Below are 19,930 nucleotides of genomic sequence, written 5' to 3'. Positions count from 1 at the left end.
AACTGTAGACCAGTGTAGTCTATTGTAGTCTGTAAGTCTATTTGATAGATTCCGCAGGTGCGTAAGGCATTAATAATATGCATTATACAGCCATTCACAAACCAATTTTAACACTATATCAAGCCCAATTTTATGTCCTGTTTCACGTTTGATGTTTGATTTCAAATTAAATATGAGGTGCAATTCTAAGCCTAATTTCAAGTTCAATATCAAATCAAAAATTTTGTGGAGTGTTTTAGTTTCAAATATGAGCAAAGGAATTTGTTTCACTTAATTTTACTATTATGAAATTCGCAAAGTATTCACTTTAAAATGGTTTGTAAAACAAATTTTTTACTTGCATAAATATTTCATTACGTATTTCGGTTGTCATTTACAACCTGCATCAGTACTTGGTGCGAAATCACAAAAATTTAAGTCCAATAACAAGTCCAGTTTGAAGTAAAATTTTTAACTCAGTTTTAAGTTGGATTTTATGTCTAATTTCAAGGAAAATTTCGTTTCTAGTTTCATGACGAATTTTAAGCTCCAGTGGTTCAAGTAATTTCATCTTTGCTAGAACAAAATGCTATATCTCTACCGACCAACACGGATTCATGCCTGGTCGATCCGTAAGCACGAACCTTATGGATCTCACGTCCACCTGTATATCCTATAGGAATGGATGGAACAAGAAGTATAGATTGAGGCGATCTATACTGATCTGAAAGCAGCGTTCAATCGTATTGACCATAAAATACTGCTACAGAAAATTTCGCGACTCGGCGCATCTCGGAATTTCACGAAATGGCTCAGTTCCTGTTTATACGGCAGAGTTCTACGTGTGCAGCTCAACTCCTGTTTCTTTTCCCAGTTTACCCACTGCTCGGGTGTTCCTCGAGGCAGCAACATGGGACCTCTCCTGTTTGTGTTGTTCGCAACGATATTGCGACGCTGCTTGGAGTTGAATGCAAACCGAAGTATGCAGATGATCTGAAATTATGCTCGGGGAATTCGTTCTATTGATGACTGTGTCTGGCTGCAGAGGCTCTTAAATTTGTTTGTTGATTGGCGCAGGAAAAACTGGCTTGTGATCAGCATTCCGGAATGCTAAGTAATGACTTTTCATAGCATCGTCAGCCCAATGAATCGTCTACAACTATCAAATAAATGAGCATGTAGTCACTAAAGTTGATGAAGTTAGCGACCTTGGGGTACACTCTTAAATGATTCTACCTGTAAATAGGTCGGATTTAGTTAAAGCTAGGTTTAAACTACTTAAAATGCCCTTAAAGAGTACAAACTCAGATTTTGGGTAGTTTTTCAACCAAAAAATTAGTAGTAGGAACTTAAAAGTGCGTTATTTGTCATAGAGAATAATTCAGTTATCGGTAGCAAGTAGCCAAAATTGGTTGAAATTTTTACCCAAAATTTGATTTTGTACACTTTAAGGGCATTTTGAGTAGTTTCAACCTAGTTTTAACTAAATCCAACCTATTTACAGGTAGAATCAAAAAAGTGTACTGCTTGACGCCAAACTCACTTTCAACTTGCATGGCACCACTGCAATAGCAAAAGCTTCTCGACAATTAGGTTTCATCACTAAAGTCGCTCGTGATTTCAATGATTCTCACTGTCTGAAGGCGCTATACTGTTCATTAGTACGTCCGCTCATTGAAAATGCTTGCTTGGTATGGTCTATATGACGCTTAGTGGTGACAGTCGAGTACAGTCAAACCATGTTTTTGGAAGATCGTGCTGACGTAGGACCACGTCTTTCAGGAAGGTAGCTGGTATAGGGGGTCATTCCAAAAAATCGAAAAATGCGAACGTCACGAAAAATGAAAGATTTTGAGCGCTACTAGCTTAGCGGTTTCCCGATCGATTTTAAATATTTTTGCACCAATCGATCGGAAAATCTTCTACGCATCTACACGAATACGGAAAGCTATTGATTTTTAAGTGCGCACTATTGAAATATTGAAAATAATGAAACCTTGTCCATCTAGAAATCCTAGCTTCGTAATTGGTTGTTGGAAATGACGTCATTAAAGTGGTAATGCGTTTTCATGCTTCGGCTTATAATTCAGTTAATTCCTAATAGATTTTGAAGCTATTTATACCAATAGTTTGGAAAATCGAATTGGAAAATATAGAAAACTATTGATTTTCAATATGAGCCATTAAAAAATTGAAAATAACTCTAACTCCTGTTAACTAATAACTCTAACGATAGTTAGACAGCAGTTTGTTCATCTCTTCGTCGAGGTATAAATTCTCGCTTCGTGATTGGTTGGAATAATTTACAATTAATTTCGAATAAGTGTTGATACAATTCAGGAATCAACGAGAAAGCTGATGGAAAATTCCATTTAATTCTACTATAACAAAGTCACAAGAGAATTTAATATAAGCCTACCCTTTATCGTTGATTACTAATTGGCTTGATAATTCCTTATTGTGATGTACCACCAACCGCAACACGAGCGGTGCCGCAGCAATTTTAATTTCAATAATCGTCACACTGAAAACTTGTCTGCCGTGAACAAGTGATAGCCATTAAAACCAAGTTAACACCAAATTAAACCTTATTGACCGCATCAAATGCACAGGAAAACGCATTAAAACTTAACCCAATGTTTTGTTGTAATAATTATTGCTGGCCCAATAAACTTTATTGTGATTAGCGGAGAACAACAATCTGTTATATCTTCATATAAGCAGTATTAGTAGTTTTAGTGATATGTTTTGCACCTTCATATAAGAATTAGTTCTTTCTTAAAAGAACAGTTTACGGTTATTGATGAAACTTAGTAAACTAGGAACTTAGGGCTTTTCACTAGGTTTTCTTTAGCAACACAAATCTATCCATCACTAATGCTACATTCATTCGTAGCGTAATTTTTCTTTGGCAGCAAAAGATGAACGGCTCACTGGTAACTTTGCTCTTTTGTTCAGACTGAAATTGAAATGCTCCATTTTCTTCAACGTAGATGATGGAATGACGGACCACGAAAAATAGGCGGAAACGATTCTTGTCGCTTGCTCTGGCACATAACAGGAGGTAAGCAAGCGAACAGCATCCTACGTCACCTATGCGGTCGTGTCTTGTGCACAACCCATCTGATTTTATCATGCATTTTTGTGCGGTGTGATAGGGACCAGATTTGTTTGTAATAAAATCGCGCAAAGGAACCGCACAGACAAAAATCGAACAAAAACGGGTTTTACTGTTGTTGCGACAGTTTCCTTTCGGAGTTCGATGAAGACTCTTTTTACGGTTAAATCAGCTCAAAGTTGTAATGTTTACTAGTGTTTTAGAGGACATTTTAGGTTATAACAATAATTTCCGACTTACAATTAGTCTCGTACTGAAAAATGCGAATATTTGTAAAATTCGGCAAACGGACTCAAATTTTGATTAAATCTATCTGTAATTGGATGTTTAGTTACTATAATATTTAGTAACACAATTGAGATTATTTCAGCTTATTAATTCAATAAATCAAATGATAACAAATCAATTTAAGTTTATCTCTCTTTAGCTTATCATTGACACGTATAAAGCATTCGCACGCACCGTTATTGACGTATGACGTATTTCGCCCATACGATCCACAAACTGCTAATCTCAAACTAAGGCGAGCGAACTTCGATAGGATTCACTCGTAGCAGCATCTGCACTGTGGAAAGAACTAGAGAAAGCAGAATAGAACAAAAGCATGAAATACTCCGCCGAAGCGATCATTAAGAATTATCCAGAAATTCCGCAGCTGCTCCACACTTTGGGGGAAACTGGGAGCGACTTATCCAATCTGTCAAAATATGTGCTAAAACTAAAGCCTGTGCTGACAAATGTAATGCTGCGGGTTAAGTTGTTCGAAATCGATGTGATGATCAGTTCTACACTACCGACATGTATACAGTTAGATGAGGACTTTTAGCTTCGTCTAACAAACACCTTGATCATATTTTGTGACAATCCAGTTTGTTAAAATAACTCTTGGAAAGCCTCGCCACCATATTGATTAATGCAATTTTGGAGGATTTTTGGAATAGATTCGTCACCGAATACCTGACAAAGTCCACACGAAAGTCGAAGTGGTTTCAACGAACGTGCCCGATAGCAGTCGGTAGCATTGTGCTTATCATCCTTCCGCGGAATTAGTCCAAAGAACGAGTTTAGGAAATTGTTTGGTACGAAGATCAGCAAGTGAGTCGAGCAACTTTACAAAGCACGCATTGTCCAGGAAAGTTCGGAGAGACCTGTACTGCCCATGGCCTAGTTGACGTAACAGTTAAAATGACCAAAAAGATACTCTTTCGGTCCTACGCATGCCAACAACAACCCTTTACTTTGCTCGGAAATATTCGAGAAAGTTGGAAAATAGAGCTACTCTGGTAATGGTTTCATAGTTGACGTAACTTCCAGCATATTCAAACAGTATAGTAACCTGCTTTTCACAAGTATCTCGCTATGCTATGAGAACAAAACGTTCAGCAAAGTCTGTTTATTCGCATAAACTAGCGCGTGCATTTTTTAAACACAATAAAAGAGAAATAACCTCATTGGCCCTCCATTGACCGATAATCTCTAAGCTGACAGATTATTTGATTGAAAAAGTTTACAGATGCGGTTATAGGGCTTTAAATGTGTTTCACGTTGTTGCATCAACTGTGCAACCATAGTTGGCAGTGCATCTAACCATTCAGTTACCTGCAGTTTTATGTTAGCCCATAAAGCTGGTACAATACCATAGTCTTTACACAAAGGCCGAGTATTCATTATAGGAAGAAAAAAATCAACGTTTAGCTGCATAGTAAAGCCTCCCAGTTGGGCTCGATTAGATTTGATACATAGCTGAAGGTAATCTATTTCTCATTTTTTTTGTGGAAGTTTTGGCACCATTTAAGGTAAATTAAATAAACAACAACAGACTTAGGTGTTTTCTCTGAGGCACGTCAAATCGGAAAAAATTGTGGTTTAATTTCAATACTGAATTTTATCCGTTTGGTATTTCCGTCATGAACCAATAGCATGAAATATGTTTGCCTTTTTGAAACTTAATAGTTTATCGTTCTATAGCTTGAACTTTAGTATCTCAAATTGTCAATCTACGCTTTATGACTTTTTTACAGTCTTTACTTGAACTTTATTAACCAGATCGTTTCCCCATCAAATAAATGTTGGATAATTATTTGCCACTTTGCGTTTACTTATGGGCACGAGTAAATGCAGTCTGTGAGAATACTAAAGTAGTAAAAAACTGAAATTCAGCACAGAATCTATAACGGAACGTACTTTTTATAGCTGGTACCGGTGAAGGTTCAGCTCCATTTGAAACGAACAATACTAAACCGATAGAGTGCATAGAATACGTTTGACGAAATAAAAGCCAAGCATTTGCACACTCGAAAACTTGGACCATCAAAAATTTCTTACACTTCTCGTCACGCCATTTTGATTACCCAATTATATACCGGTGGTAGTTTCTACCCTTCCATTCGGTTGCACAAATATATAAACTTGGCAGAAGCCGTCAAAAAACTGCTCTGCAATTCAATGCCCGAAAAAATCACCCTTTTATTTTCCAATGCAATGTTCCAATCGCAATCGAAACGAACTGTCGCAGTCCTTGCATCGCAAGACAGAAAGCCGAAGTCGTTTTTCGCAAAGACGAAGACCGGGCAAAACTTTGCCGATTTCTGTGACCCCATTTGTGCCCGATCGAAGCCTGTTCTTCTGTAGAATGTGGTGAAGCACATTTAATTTATCGCCCTGGAAACTTTCATCTGCCTCATACCAGTTTCTAGGTTTGCAACAAACAACCATCGAAGAGTTTGCTTTCCCTGCTGCTGCTGCTGCTGCTGGTAGAGCAGACCCTGCCGTTTTGTGCGCTAAAACTTGCAAAACACACTCGAGAGAGGTTGGTAAGATTAATTTCCGCTGATAACGAAACTCCCTTCCCTGCAAAAATAAAATAAAACAAGTTTGGCACGATCAAGCGCGAGGGTCCGTCGGGACGGGAATTCACCTGCCGCTCTGTCCACATATGACGTCGTCGACGTAAGCAGGGAAAAATCGTCACTGAAATTAAAAAAAAAACTTTAAGGACTAATATCGACTGCATTATGAGGGGAAGTGAGTGGTGCATTCGATGAAACCGCATTCAATCGTGAGCCACATCCGCCGACCGGGTGTTATCCGGGGCCGATGGTAGGTAGCAGGAAGAAGCGATTCAAAGTGCAGTCCCGGGGGTTGAGCGGTGTCGCTATGTTACGTACGTGTCCGAACACACATTAAGAGGCGAGAGAATGTACACGCCACGAAATGGTCGCTCGGTCGGTCGATTGGCCGGCACTGACCCACAATAGAACGGCCAAAAAAGGGTACAACCGAGCCGCGTCTACTGACAGGCAGCGTCGTCGTGCAATGCAGCCGTCAACGGGCAGCGGTTAATCAATATTCAATTGAATCGATTATGATGGTTGAACACCATAATGAATTTGTCGCGATTCATCAGCGCGTCGCGCTGCTTGTTTCCTTGGGAGGCAGCCGGTGTTAGCCTTTTTTGCACGGTGAATATATTAAACTTTGAAATACATTTCTTGATGTTATGCCTCTGTTTGGGCTGGTTTTGTCGAAGCAAACTCCTTTGTAGTTTGCAGCACCTTTTACAGAATATGGATCTTTTTAGTGCAAATTCATTTATTCATCGCACTCATCGGGGAAGGCTGCATTCTATTATTCACGAAGAAAAACGCTAAAAGGATCCAAAAAGGGGGTGAATTGGAAACCGACTACGCATGACTCATTAATATCACCATGTTTCCTGACATCGCTAGTGCCAACCAACAACGGTGGAAACCCCTCGCTCTGCTGACGCTAGTTGAATGAAAAATTAATTATCTATATAATCTAACATTCAGCGATATGTATAAAGCAATCCATTCGTCCATCATACTCTAGCAGTGACTTTTTTGTGCATCTTCGAGTAATCCTCAACCTTGAATAGTGGACACAAAAAAAAGCTGTACAGTTTTGTAAAGCTATTTACTAGTTACAAGGATCATGGGAATGAAATTCTATCGCACCCCTGTGTAGTAGTGTATGTATGTGTTTATATTAAATGTACAACACTTTTTTCAAGTCCCAGACGATCTAGCGGTCGCCTTTTTTGCGGAGAACAACTTGTAATCCGCTTTTATCATCCCTTTAGCACAGCAGAGCTCGGCTCTCCAACAACCGAGGTGGTGCTGCTGCAATGAAACTCAAGCCCGGCGAAAAAAAAACCATAATCACATTTAAGCGAGAATGTTTACCACGCTCAGTTGTAGTTCACTAGTTTTATGGCAGCCGCGGTCCCCCGGCCCGGCGCATTAGGTGCTTTTTTAGTTTAATTCGGAAATCATGCATCGCTTAGTAAATCCAGAGCGTGGTGGAATTGGTTTTGTGGCATTTCTTTAATGGCAGAAAAATGGTATGCAACAACATGGCGTGTGTGCTTTAATGGATGTCTGTGCTATGAAAATTTATATCCTTGCAATTGCGATTTTTCTTGCATAACGTTGAAGTGATTAGCATTAAGCGATAATTCGGTTTCTAAATTGTTGCGACTGTTGCGGAACCACAATTACCGTACGGCACGGCACCTTCTGATTTACCAGCAGAAAATTTAAAGACGCGAGATGAAAGATTAATACCGATGAATTAAAACTGCGAAAAATATTTGTAGTACCTGTCAGGGATGGTACGATCACTTTGACTCAATTTTAATTCATTTGACAGTACCGTTTCAGTCAAGCAAGATTTGACAAATTTATTTCGAAGATTTGACAAAGTTATGTATAAAACATTTGTAGAACTAGTTATTATCTACAATTTTGCTGAATAAAGTTTTGCTGTATCTTTTGTAGTTACGGCTCTACAATGCTCATTAGTCACTAAATGAACGCTCACTTAGTCACTACCCGGATAGAAATGCACAACGAATATTAATGTAAAAACACCAAGCTTACTATAAACTTTGTTGTTTACAATAATTTACGTTGTAACTTCACTGTAAAAATGTTTGAATTTTCTATATTACAGTGAATGGATTGTATAACATTTCGCCGAATACCATTTCGCGGAAAACCAATTCGCGGATAACCATAACGCGGAATATACTGTTTCGCGGAAAACCATTTCGCGGAAAACATTTTCGCGGAAAGTACCATTTCGCGGAAAACATTTTTGCGGAAAGTACTCCGCGAAACGGTACTCCGCGATATGGTCTTCGGCGAAATGTTATACAACCCAGTGAATGTACCACAAAGTTAACTGTTTTTGGGTTTTGTATGTAAATTACTGTAATAGCACCTAATCATCCCCTTATTCGTTGTAAAATCGGCGGTTTACATTTAAGTTTATTGTGAAAACTTCAATATTCATGGTAACTTCAGTGTAACTTACAGAAATTTTCATTGTTTCTATGAGGTTTTTCGATATTTTGTAACAGGTATTTCGATATTTTGTAATTCAATGTTTTTTTGCTGTACATTTTTATTCGGGAACAGAAGGCTTCCTGATTGATCCTGTCGAACGAATCTGAAGGTGCTTATAGTGAGGATTTCTTTAGACTCACCAAGGCGCTACAGTAACAGAAGGCTTCCTGATTGGTCCTTCGAACGAATCTGAAGGCGCTTGCAGTATGAATTTCATTAGATTCACTAAGGCGCTACAGTAACAGAAGGCTTCCTGATTGATCCTGTCGAACGAATCTGAAGGCGCTTATAGTGAGGATTTCATAAGAATCACCAAGACGCTACAGTAACAGAAGGCTTCTGATTGATCCTGTCGAGAATAAGGTCTAGAATAATGTTACTAGCATTAGCATTATGATAATAAAAATGAATCAAAAAAATAAATAGAATCGGATCCAAAACCTGATAAAAAATGTGGACCAAAACATGGTCCACAACCTAGTCCAAATCTGTTCCAAAATTTCATAAAAAATGTGGTCCACGATATGGTCCAGGATCAAAAACTAGCCCAGAATCTGATGGAGGACCATCATCTGGTTCAATTTCAGAATTTTGCTCAAAATATGGCCAAAATCGTTTTAAAAATCTTAATTTTTACTTTTGTAAGATTTTTTAGTGTGTTGTGGAAATCAGAACAGTTTTTTAAATTCTTTCCGACGTTTCGACTTTGTATTTAAGTCTTTTTCAAGGATAGTATATATTTTATATATAATGGCGGACAAGTTCCGCAAGGTAGTAATATAGGTCCTCTATTGTTTTTGGTCTTCATTAATGATATTGGAAACTTACAACTTCAAGGCATACCTAAACTGTTTGCGGACGATACGGCATTGTTTTACCCTCGCGCTAATGTTCAGTCCATAGTAAAAGACTTAGAATCGGATTTATCAACTCTTATTGAATTTTTTAATGGTAATCAACTCTCGTTGAACCTATCGAAAACAAAATACATGCTTTTTCACTCGTCGCGAAAAAAAATCTGTCAGCATCCTGATCCGCTCGTCGGCAATTTGAGTATTGAAAAAGTTGTGTCTTTTAAGTATTTAGGACTGCATTTAGACTCTTGTCTTCCCTGGGGCATACATATTAAGCATGTATCCAGCAAAGTTTCGTCGCTATGTGGACTTATGAAAAGAGTACGCTGCTTCGTGCCGCATAAATCATTACTAAAATTTTATGCGTGTATCCACTCTATACTTCAGTATTTAGTCATTGTCTGGGGTCACGCTGCTAAATCAAAACTTAAAAAGATTCAAACCTTGCAAAACAGATGTATAAAAATAATTTTCAATTTACCGCATTTATTCTCGACGTATTCGCTCTATACAAGCTTAGATCATAAAATTATACCCATCTTAGGATTGCGCGACTCTCAAACTATCATGTTTGTACATAATGCCTCACATGACCGAACTTTCCGTAGTAATATTATATTTACGACCAGGCGAAACTATCTCTATACTAGACATTCGAATGAGTTATTAAGAAGCAGAGCATCTACCAACTTGGGTCTACAACGTATCACTAATTATGGTCCATCAAAGTACAATTTGCTTCCAAATGAAATAAAAACAATAAGAAGTAGTGTCCTTATGAAAAGCAAGCTAAAACAGTATATAATAAGGAAGGTAAATGAGTATATTATTTAACGTGTCAACCATTTATACATGTAGGTTTTTTTCTGGCTTCTGCTAGTTTTTTTCCCTGCATCTCGATTATATAGTAATTTAAGTAAGTTATCTGTGCCACAAACGACTTCACTATAAAGCTATATGTTTTTTTTTGTTTTACAGTTTTACGTGAATCCCTTCGAAGGAACTAAGTTCCATTGGGATTTCACTTTGTTTTCTTGTTTAGCTAAATACTCCGCGTTGTTATTTTCTTATATTTTATTTTTTGTATGTGTCCACTACCAGGGGGTCTCATTCGGAGCTCTTTGGTGTGGGAGTCAGAGGAGGGCATTAAAAAAAACATTATAAAAAAAAGATATATCTAATTAAAAAAGGCCGAACGACGCCGCTTGGATAGTAGTATATTGATCGACGGCGATGAGTTTGAGGTAGTCGACGAATTTGTCTACCTTGGCTCACTAGTAACGGTGGACAATGATACCAACCGTGAGATTCGGAGGCGTATTATCAGCGGAATTCGTGCTTACTATGGGCTTCACAAGCAATTGCGGTCGAGCAGGCTAAGTTCCCGTACAAAGTGCACCCTGTACAAGACGCTTATTAGACCGGTTGTTCTCTATGGGCATGAAACATGGACAATGCTCGAAGAGGACCTGCAAGTGCTCGGAGTTTTCGAACGACGAGGGCTAAGAACGACCTTCGGCGGCGTACAGGAAACCGGAGTATAGAGGAGGAGGATGAACCATGAACTCGCACAGCTCTACGTCGAACCCAGTATCCAGAAGGTGGCTAGTGAGCGACACGCCCTGGCAGGTGTTGTGGGTTCAAATCCGGTTATAATCTCTGATTACAGCTTGGTTTGAACCATGCACCTTCCAGCATTGGACAAAAGATAGGAGTCACAACGACAACTTGTTAACCATAGCTACCTATTACCCCCCCCCCCCCTTCATTCCCGAAAAAATCCTTCTTCATTACTTTCCCTTACCGTCCCTTCATCAATTGTAGAATCATCGTTTAAAAAAAAATATATTAAGCTACTTCACTGCAAACCTTCTTATAGTGCTGAAAATGCTAATTTGCAGCTATTTACCGACATGAAGAATTTGAATAGAATTTTGGATGCCAATTTATAACGTCTATGCAGTCAAAAAGCTAATATACAACAACGTGCAGTATGAAATGCCAGATATGCTAATAAGCGGCTGATTTACTGCTTATATTAATGCTTATTGGTTACCTGGGTAGTTCAAATTTGTTCCAAAATTTCTTACAAAGTCTGGAGCAAAATTCAATCAAAAATGTGGTCCACAATCTAGTCCGTGTCCAAAATACGGTGTAGGGGTAGAATCTGGTTATAAATTTGATCCTAAATCTGTTAGTGGATTAAAATCTGATCAAAATGTGGTCCAAAAACTGGTTTATAAACCCTCCCAGTTTCAGATTCTGGACCCAAATTTGATGCAAAATCTGATAAAAAAGTGATCCAGAATCGGGGCAAGGTCCACAAATTGGTCCTGGGCTAGAATCTAGTCCAAAATTTGATAAAAAATGTGGTAAAAAATATCATTCAAAATCTGGTAAAAATCTGATAAAAATGTGGTCCAAAATCTGATCTAGAATTTGGTGCAGCTCCAAGATCTTGTTCAGGTTCAGAATCTTATCCAAAATCTGATAAAAATTGTCCTTGATTTGGTCCAGAATCTGATGCAGGCCCAGAATGTAGTCCATACTAGGTCTAGAATATGGGTCAAAAATTTAATCCACAGTCTGATTTAAAATCTGGACAAAAATCGGATCAAAATGTGTTTCAAATTTTGGTCTAAAATCTAGTCCAAATCTGTCTGTTCTAAAATCTGAAACAAAAGTTATACCTGCGGTCCGCAATCTAATCCTGGCCCGGAATCTGGTTGATAGTTGTTAAACAGATCAAAAAACTGTGGTCCAAAATCTGTTGACGGTCCACAATCTGACTCAAAATCTGATTGAAAATGTTTTGGATCACAAACATTTTGGATCACATTTTTGATCCAAAAACTAGTCCAAAGCTGTTCAGTAATTTGTTACAAAATTTGGAACAAAATATGTTAAAAATGTGGTCCAGAATTTAGCGCAGGATCAGAATCTGGTTAGTGGCTTGAAATCTTATCAGAAAGAACACGGATTTAAAAAACGAGGGAGTGCTAAAGCGGGTCTTTGCCTAGGGTGCCACAATGTCACGCTAACCAAGTAACAATTCCAAGTTTTATTACGTTTGTATAGCGGTTTTCATGACCAATTTCATAAAACCGCTAATAAAACTATGAGCTCTACCAGAACTTTATGATGGCTGCTATATAACTGCTTTCTGACCAAGTGGGCCTCTCTTCAGAATGTTTCCATAACCTCTACAAGAATTAGGTTATAAATTCAAGTAGTCGTATCACGCCTTTTTGAAAGCAGCAATAAAACCAATTAGGCTTTCGCTGTTTGATAGTCACCGCCATAATTTAATAACGCTTTTCGCTTTACGCTCTGGCAAAAGCTAAATAGCAGTTCGCCAGCTTTGTCAACTTGAAAATATATCCGTGAGCAGAAAAGTTAAAGTTTTACTGACAGATCATTCCGAACGGTTTGGTTTATAGTCATTTGCAGCATGTGCGCATTGTATTTTATCGCGCATATTGATATGATAGGTTGATAAAATCAACATGCCACTGAAATTTTACAATTTTCAAAAACTGGTTGTTTTAATAAAATAATAATATTAAGTTAGTCAATCTCATTTTCTAGCAAAATCATTTTAGTTGCTCCCTCACTCACACTTTGCTTTGATGAATTTTTGTTTGCGAACTAAAACAAAATATTAGAATATAGCAATATGGCCTCGCATAAAAAAAATTATTTTGCTGTTGAGCTTCGGTATTGTTCATAATAGCAGCAAAAAAACTGTTTGGTCAGGGTGTTACCGATTTAATAGCTCTATAAAACTAACAAATTTATTGCGGTTTGACAAGCAACAGCGATAAGATCAACTTTGATTGGTGCGCCATTTTGTATTGCTACGCCACAAGTTTATAAGAGATGTGGTGCAGCCAACCAGTTTTAACTTGGTGATATTGCTTTATTAACAGTTTTATTATGGTTTTCTAGCTAGCTCTAAGTGTATTTGGACTCGTATCCTCTTGGTATTGCGCAATACCACAATAAAACTAGAGGTAATGATTGATACCGTAATAAATCCTTTATAAAATTAAAGTAAAACCAAGTGGCTTAAGAATTGTTACTTGGGTGCGGCTTTGCTAGATAGAGCCACTACGATTTTTGTACTAGCCTCATAAGTCTGTCGATAAAGAAGGCTCTAAGAAAGACGTTTAAACCCAAGGACTTGCTTGTATTGTCATTTTAATAATTTCTTTGTCATATTTTTGAGACAATGTTGTGTGCAAATCATTAATATACAAGAGCAACGATAACGAGCCTATGTTGCTCCTTTGAGGTACACCCACACCAATCGACTCCAATGAATTTTTAGACGTACCTATTGATACCGACTGTTTTTTCCTGACAGATAGCTTCAAAACGTAGCATTCACAACACCTCTGATCAGCCGTCAAGTTTCTCCAGAAGAATAGAGTGGTTTAAAATGTCACATGCTTTGCGTAAATCTAAAAATAATTTTTGTGACATCTTTGTGTCTCGTTTGTCGTCGCCAGTTTTAGTCATCATTCTGTAATAGTGTTTTTTATTATTTTTATCATATTTTTTCAGTACTTTTGGTACTTTTTGTAAAACTTTAGCTCTTTTTTTGAAATATATTTGTCCATTTTTGTTTCCATTTTGGTCATATTTTTGTCACATGTTTCATGTTTTTTTATGAAATTTTTTCAAGTTATGTTTTTATTGATTTTTGTCTACTTTTTTCACAAAGATGTGATTTTTTTGCCGTGTTTTTGTTATTTTTATCATAGTTTCATCACATATTTGTCCTCTCATTTTGTCATATTATTGTAACTTATTGTCATGTTTTTGTCGTACTTTTATCATATTGTTGTCAAATTTTTATCTCATTTTGTCACATAATTGTAAGTTTTTTGTCACGTTTAGGTGAAAGTAGTCAACAGTGGGATTGCAGAACAAATTTTTGTAACAGCTTTGTTTCGTATTTGTCACGTCATGTTTCGTACTTTTTGCCATATGTTTGACACATTTGCATTAGATTTTTGTCACATTTTTATCATATTTTTTGTCAAGTTGTCACATTTTCTTGTTGCTGGTTATATATTTTTGTCGCATTTTCACCATGTTACTGTTTTGTTTTCATATTTTTTGCTTATCTTTGATGTAATTTCGTTATATTTTCATCACGCTTTTGTCATACTTTTGCTATAGTTTTGTAATGTTTTTGCTATGATTTGTAATGGTGATTCAGGAACTTCCTTACTAAGTTGCATGTACCAAGTATTACTTTCTAGATGTGCTAAGTAGGAACGCAGGAACGCAGTACAGTACAAGGAACAATTCCAGTAGCAGAGATTACTATTGGAAGGATATGTACTTCCTCTGTCAAATTATGCTACGTTAATCGGGAATATGACTGTACATTGAGGTCTAGTTGTGCAGTGAAAGCGATGATTGTTACTCGCTTCATCCGTTTTTCGTAAATCATATAGTCAGGTTGATTGGCACGTACGAGGATATTCATGTCGACCTCGCGATACCAGTACAAATTTACATAGCTATTTACCAGGAAGGGGTTTGGGCAGGTATTTGTAGTGGGGTATATTTACCAAGTCGTGCTTCAAAGCAAGTTGTCGGTGGCAATCGTATTGTGGTGACCGTGATATGGCTTAAATCTTGTTGACGGCAGAAAAAAAGTATTCAGGATACGGTTGATACGATGCAATAAATTTTCCTGCAGCTCTTTCTTGATCACAGTGTGATGAACATCTTTTAGTTGCTAGTATTTTAGGTATTTGTAAGATTCTCCTTCAAACAATGCTCAGAATTTCCTCTCTTTCGTTGATGTGAAAACATTCAGCGCCCAGAACTTTACCTAGATGAATGTTGACTAGTCGACCTTTGTCGACACCAAGTTCCATCCGGATATCGGATTGGATATTGCAAAACATCGAAACCAGCTGCAATTATTGATGCAACCTGGTTTACGTTTTCGCTAACTGCTTTGAGTGGTCCAAATAGGTGTGGGTAACCCATCTTTTCATCGCCATCGCCAGGAATTCATTATTCCTACCCATTATTTGATCGGGCGGATCCATCAACTGCTTTACTGGAACCATCCTTCAAGGGGCCATAACGAGGGGACGCTTAGATCGAGGGCAGCACCTGGACCCAATCCACGAACAGGATTAGCTAGTTTGGAGTAACGAGTATCTTAACATCTTGCAGTCTCAAAAAAGAATCAACGTCATAGTGCCAAACGTAAAAGTCGGTATGATTGTTTTACCATGGTTTATTCCGGGACATACATCGAGGTCCAATGAAATAGAAAATGGATCGTGCAACAACAATTTTTTACCAAGCGATGGCAGTTTAGTCAGAGCGGTTGACGTGATCATCGCCTGTTCCACGTGTCTATCTATTAAAGCGACTGAATATCTTTGCATTATTTGAATTGAATTGTACGATATTTCAATGGGAAGATGATGTTCCGTCTGACGCGGTATATCACACCAAAGTCTATCAGTTCTAGGCCAATCAACAAGAAGCAAGACAATGACCATTCAACTGCAAGTATGATGCGATCGCTTGCTCAGGAAGCGATCGTGTAGCGGCTACGCATAAAAGTTAAGTTTTGTTTTAATTTCAATGCTTTCAAAAATATGTAAGCATCATCATTTTTATTCATTGTTGCGGTACGAAACCGCATTGCGATGGTCCCTATTATTACCACTGTTCATAAGCAACTGTGATCAAATTCAAATAGACAAACTATCATTTAAATCCACATGTAAATAAAAGGAGAAGCAAGTATATGAGTAGGTTTCAGTGAGCAACAATCGTGTGTTTCACTTAACTGTCCTGTCCAGTAAGCACTAACGACGTTAGTGCTGTGACCATAATCTGGAGCTGATCACCAACATTGCTTTACTAATGGAATATCAGAATTATCTATTGAGTTGCTACACCACGATTAGTGTGCAACGCGTTCGGTATCCGGTTCGGTTTACTGACGGCACATACCTGCGGCAGTGGGATAATAACTGTTCTTGAACGCAGTTTACTCACGGGACTTCAAGTTCATCGACCGTCCTTACCTATATGAATAATTTCTCTATCTTCCGTCAACGAGCCGATCTTGCTGAAAGAACTGCTTCCTGTTCGACTTGCTGTTGGATATCGAATGAATGGATTTTCCGAACGAAATTATGGTTTATTCTTGCCGCTGTAGTCATGTATCGTATTATTGGTGTCGTAGTCATGTATCGTGCTGTTCGCATCGTTGTCATGTGTTGTGTTGTTAGCATCGTTGTTGATCTATTGGCATCGTTGTCGCAGGTTATCTGGGATAACGTTCGGCATGTTTGAATACTGATAACCCATATGCCACACATTCGGTAATATCAATAAAGTGAGCAATTCCTGCGGGACACAATTGTACTGAAAGTTGAGATAAATCAGTGCCAGGACCTAGTTTATCGATCAACAAATCAACAGATTCAAAAATTTGTGTTACACTCGTGTATATTCTCACGCTATCGGAAGTAAAATCTTGTATTCGTACGGTGAAATTGGTTCACAAGCATAGAAGATGGCATCAGCATCAAGATTTGTGGCTCGAGCAGCACGAATCGAAAGTTGTGCATAAAAATATTTCGCAGAAAAGAACTGCCATTTGTCACTGACACTATTTGAGTAGGAATTTCGTACGTCCCGCAGGTGCCCTGCGGTTAACTTTCTCACAAGACGCTACTGTATGATGCGTACGTATCATACATTATCCAATTCCTCGTCCTAGTAATGGTATAAAAAATTCATGGTATAAATTATTCATCCAACCGGGAGCAACCGGGTTTTAGGCTGCCTAAAATGCACGCGAGCAAAGCAGAAGTAACCAGTTAGAACCTGAGGGGTTAAAGCTTATCACTAAGCTTGCAAAACATTCGCTTCGGCAATGTTGCTAAATGTCAAAAGCTTACTACAAAAATTATAGGCAATTTACGGTGACAAAAATCCACGAATTATGTATGACATTTTGTGAGGAAGGTTCGCGCATAACCTGTATATGCTAATCTACACCCGATCATTGCGTAATCGTGCGTATCCGGTTTGTCCGGTGGAACGAAAAATTTGCTATTAAATGTGCGTGAGATTAGCGGAACATCAAATTGCCATCCTTTTTTGCATCGGTTAGAACACAGGCTAGATTTCCTTGAGTTGTATTTTGCATAAAATATTGATAAGCACACCTATAAAATTTTAAATTCACTTAAATTTTAAAGTCAAAATCGTTTCAATTTGCTAAATGGGCAAATTTTTAGATCTCGAATTTCAGCAAAGAAATGTGTTATTCGATAAAGCTCATTCTCAATTCATAAACAAATAAAACTGCCACATTCGGGGTACAAAAAACGATCGTGTAATCACTAAGAAACTAGTTTTGTACAGACATTTTACCTTTAAGCATAGGTATCATAAAGTTTGTATTTCTTTAAAAATTAGCACGGAGGCTCGACCACTTTAAATGGCAAAAAATTAGTTTTAAGCTAGGTAAATATTTCTATCGCTCGATTTCAATTTGAAAATTATAATTTCCTTTTCCCATCGAACATGGAACAAACTTGCCAGCTTCGCTGTCCAACCCACCAGCATGGTAACGTCCGGTTTAAGAGAAAAGGGCCCTTCGTCACAACAACCGGATATCCCCCCCCTCCCATCCCCGCGAATTTCTTGCAGTGTCCATCCAGGTAATGCTAGTATATTGCAACTTGCCTGTTTCCGAAGCGGGTCTTCCAGAAGTCGGCCGCATCCGCCTTGGTGATGCGAAACTGATCCCCGGCAAACAGCCCGTTCGGGAAGATTGCCTTCAGCTCGCTCAGCATGTGCGAAAACACCAAGCTCAGCTTCGTCAGGTTTCTCCGGTAATGGGAATTCTCGTCGAACATCTTCTCCTTGCCCTCCTTGAAGAGCTTGATGGCCTGTTTGCACTTTCGCATCAAATTGTTGATGAAGATATTGAAGTGCTCGTTGCCGTGCAGTAGATGCATCTGGTCTTCGTACTTGGAGTAGATCAGATGCAACCGCTGGTACGTATCCGGCAGGATGTCCAGTATGAAAGGGGGAGAATTTTTCAGATTCATTTTCGACTGCTGGCATAGTTTGACGACTTTGTCCATCAGTTTCCAGGTTTTTTCCAGGGTCTTTTTGTCCGTTAGGAACTTTTGCTGTGCACAAGCATCCGAGATTTTGCCCTGGATCTTCGAGAAGAACGAGATATTAGTTCTCGGCTGCGGACGAGCTCTGTTAGTAGCCGCCATCTTGACATTTATCAAAACTTTCAACAATACACATATACGACCCTGCCGATGTTCGAGGGCTCTGGCCGCACTGAATAAACTCCCCGAAAATAAAACAACACTCTACATATACACTTCCTTTCCCATCCTACTGGACGGTCAGGCAAAACCAAAGATATCGGCTCTTTTCTAGGGATTCTTCACTGGCACTTCTTTCATTACAGTCAGCGATTTTCGACTGCCACTTCATTATTTCTCGAGCATTTTCGCGACAAATTTCATAATGGAAATAAACATTTCACAGCAAGAAAACGAACAAAATACGCGACTTCTTCTACTCACTTGCACTATACACAGAGAAAACCATACACAAACACCAAAACAAGCTAGCTAAGCGAAATCGGTCGCCCGCCGTATTCTGGCTGGATGTATATTCTTCACTTGACACTTCACTCCATGATCTCCTCTCGTTTTGCTCGTTTTGACGTTCTTCAACCGCACGCAATCGTTTCTCACTGCATCCACTGCTGCTTCTTTGACTGCTTTACATCAGAAGATCTCGCTTGGATAACACACCAACACTAGCAGCGGAGCGGACCGATTCTCGTACACCAACCAAGTAGTATGGCCCAGCTCCGTTGACAGCCAGTCTTCCCTATTCGGCAATTCGTTCCGATTAACCCTTGCACCGCACCGTACAGAAGAATCTTTCTCACTCGTACCGCTGTTGTCGCGAGCAGTGCGCGAAAGAGTGCGAGAAAATTACTGTTATTTGTGCATTGACAACTCTAACTCTCTCTCCTTTTCGTTACTCGCACAGACACAGTATCACACAACACTATTCGTCGCTGCTTCTTTGCTGACTTTCTGGGGCACTGCACTTTCCACTTCGAACTGGAAACTGGAAACTCGAAAGTATGCCACTTTACTTCACCATTTTATTAGTGCACCATATTGACGACGAATAAAACATAGCATTGACGACGCGATCACTCTACTAAATGCTTCAGTAATTAAATGCGACACGATAGTAGCAGCAGCAGCAGTTTCCCGACGACGAACAGAAGCGAACGCATAGTATTATAGCCACCTCAAAACAGCAACAATTCATCGTGAAATCTCGAAACAGACTGGCACCGACTTTGCGTGGCTGCTGTACGAATGCTTGAAAAAGTATGAGGTAGTGTGAGAAGTATGAATGGATTACGGTTGTGTTTGTATCGGCGGCAGCCAACCAGAGAGATACGCCGAGAAATTTCAACCTGTTCTGTTGGCAGTTCGATAGACTGTTATTCATGAAAACGTCGCGTAAACAGGCTGCGACGAGGGATTGTTGCG

The 19,930-nt window shown here is 38.7% G+C and overlaps 1 protein-coding gene across 1 annotated transcript in view; it reads right to left on the bottom strand.

The window, feature by feature from the left end:
- The window catches only part of LOC128734989 (E3 ubiquitin-protein ligase CBL-B-B), a 147,175-nt gene extending 127,482 nt beyond the window's left edge, over positions 1-19,693 (bottom strand). The window contains exon 1 of the mRNA XM_053829433.1: positions 18,069-19,693. Within this exon, the coding sequence (XP_053685408.1) occupies positions 18,069-18,613 (545 nt within the window). The 5' untranslated portion in view covers positions 18,614-19,693. The remainder of the gene's footprint in view (positions 1-18,068) is intronic.
- Between the last annotated feature and the right edge of the window lie 237 nt (positions 19,694-19,930).

The sequence above is a fragment of the Sabethes cyaneus genome, chromosome 2 (assembly GCF_943734655.1).
Source record: "Sabethes cyaneus chromosome 2, idSabCyanKW18_F2, whole genome shotgun sequence".
NCBI lineage: Eukaryota > Metazoa > Arthropoda > Insecta > Diptera > Culicidae > Sabethes > Sabethes cyaneus.
The sequence above is the reverse complement of the archived record's forward strand: the minus strand, read 5'-3'. Positions and strand labels throughout refer to the sequence as shown.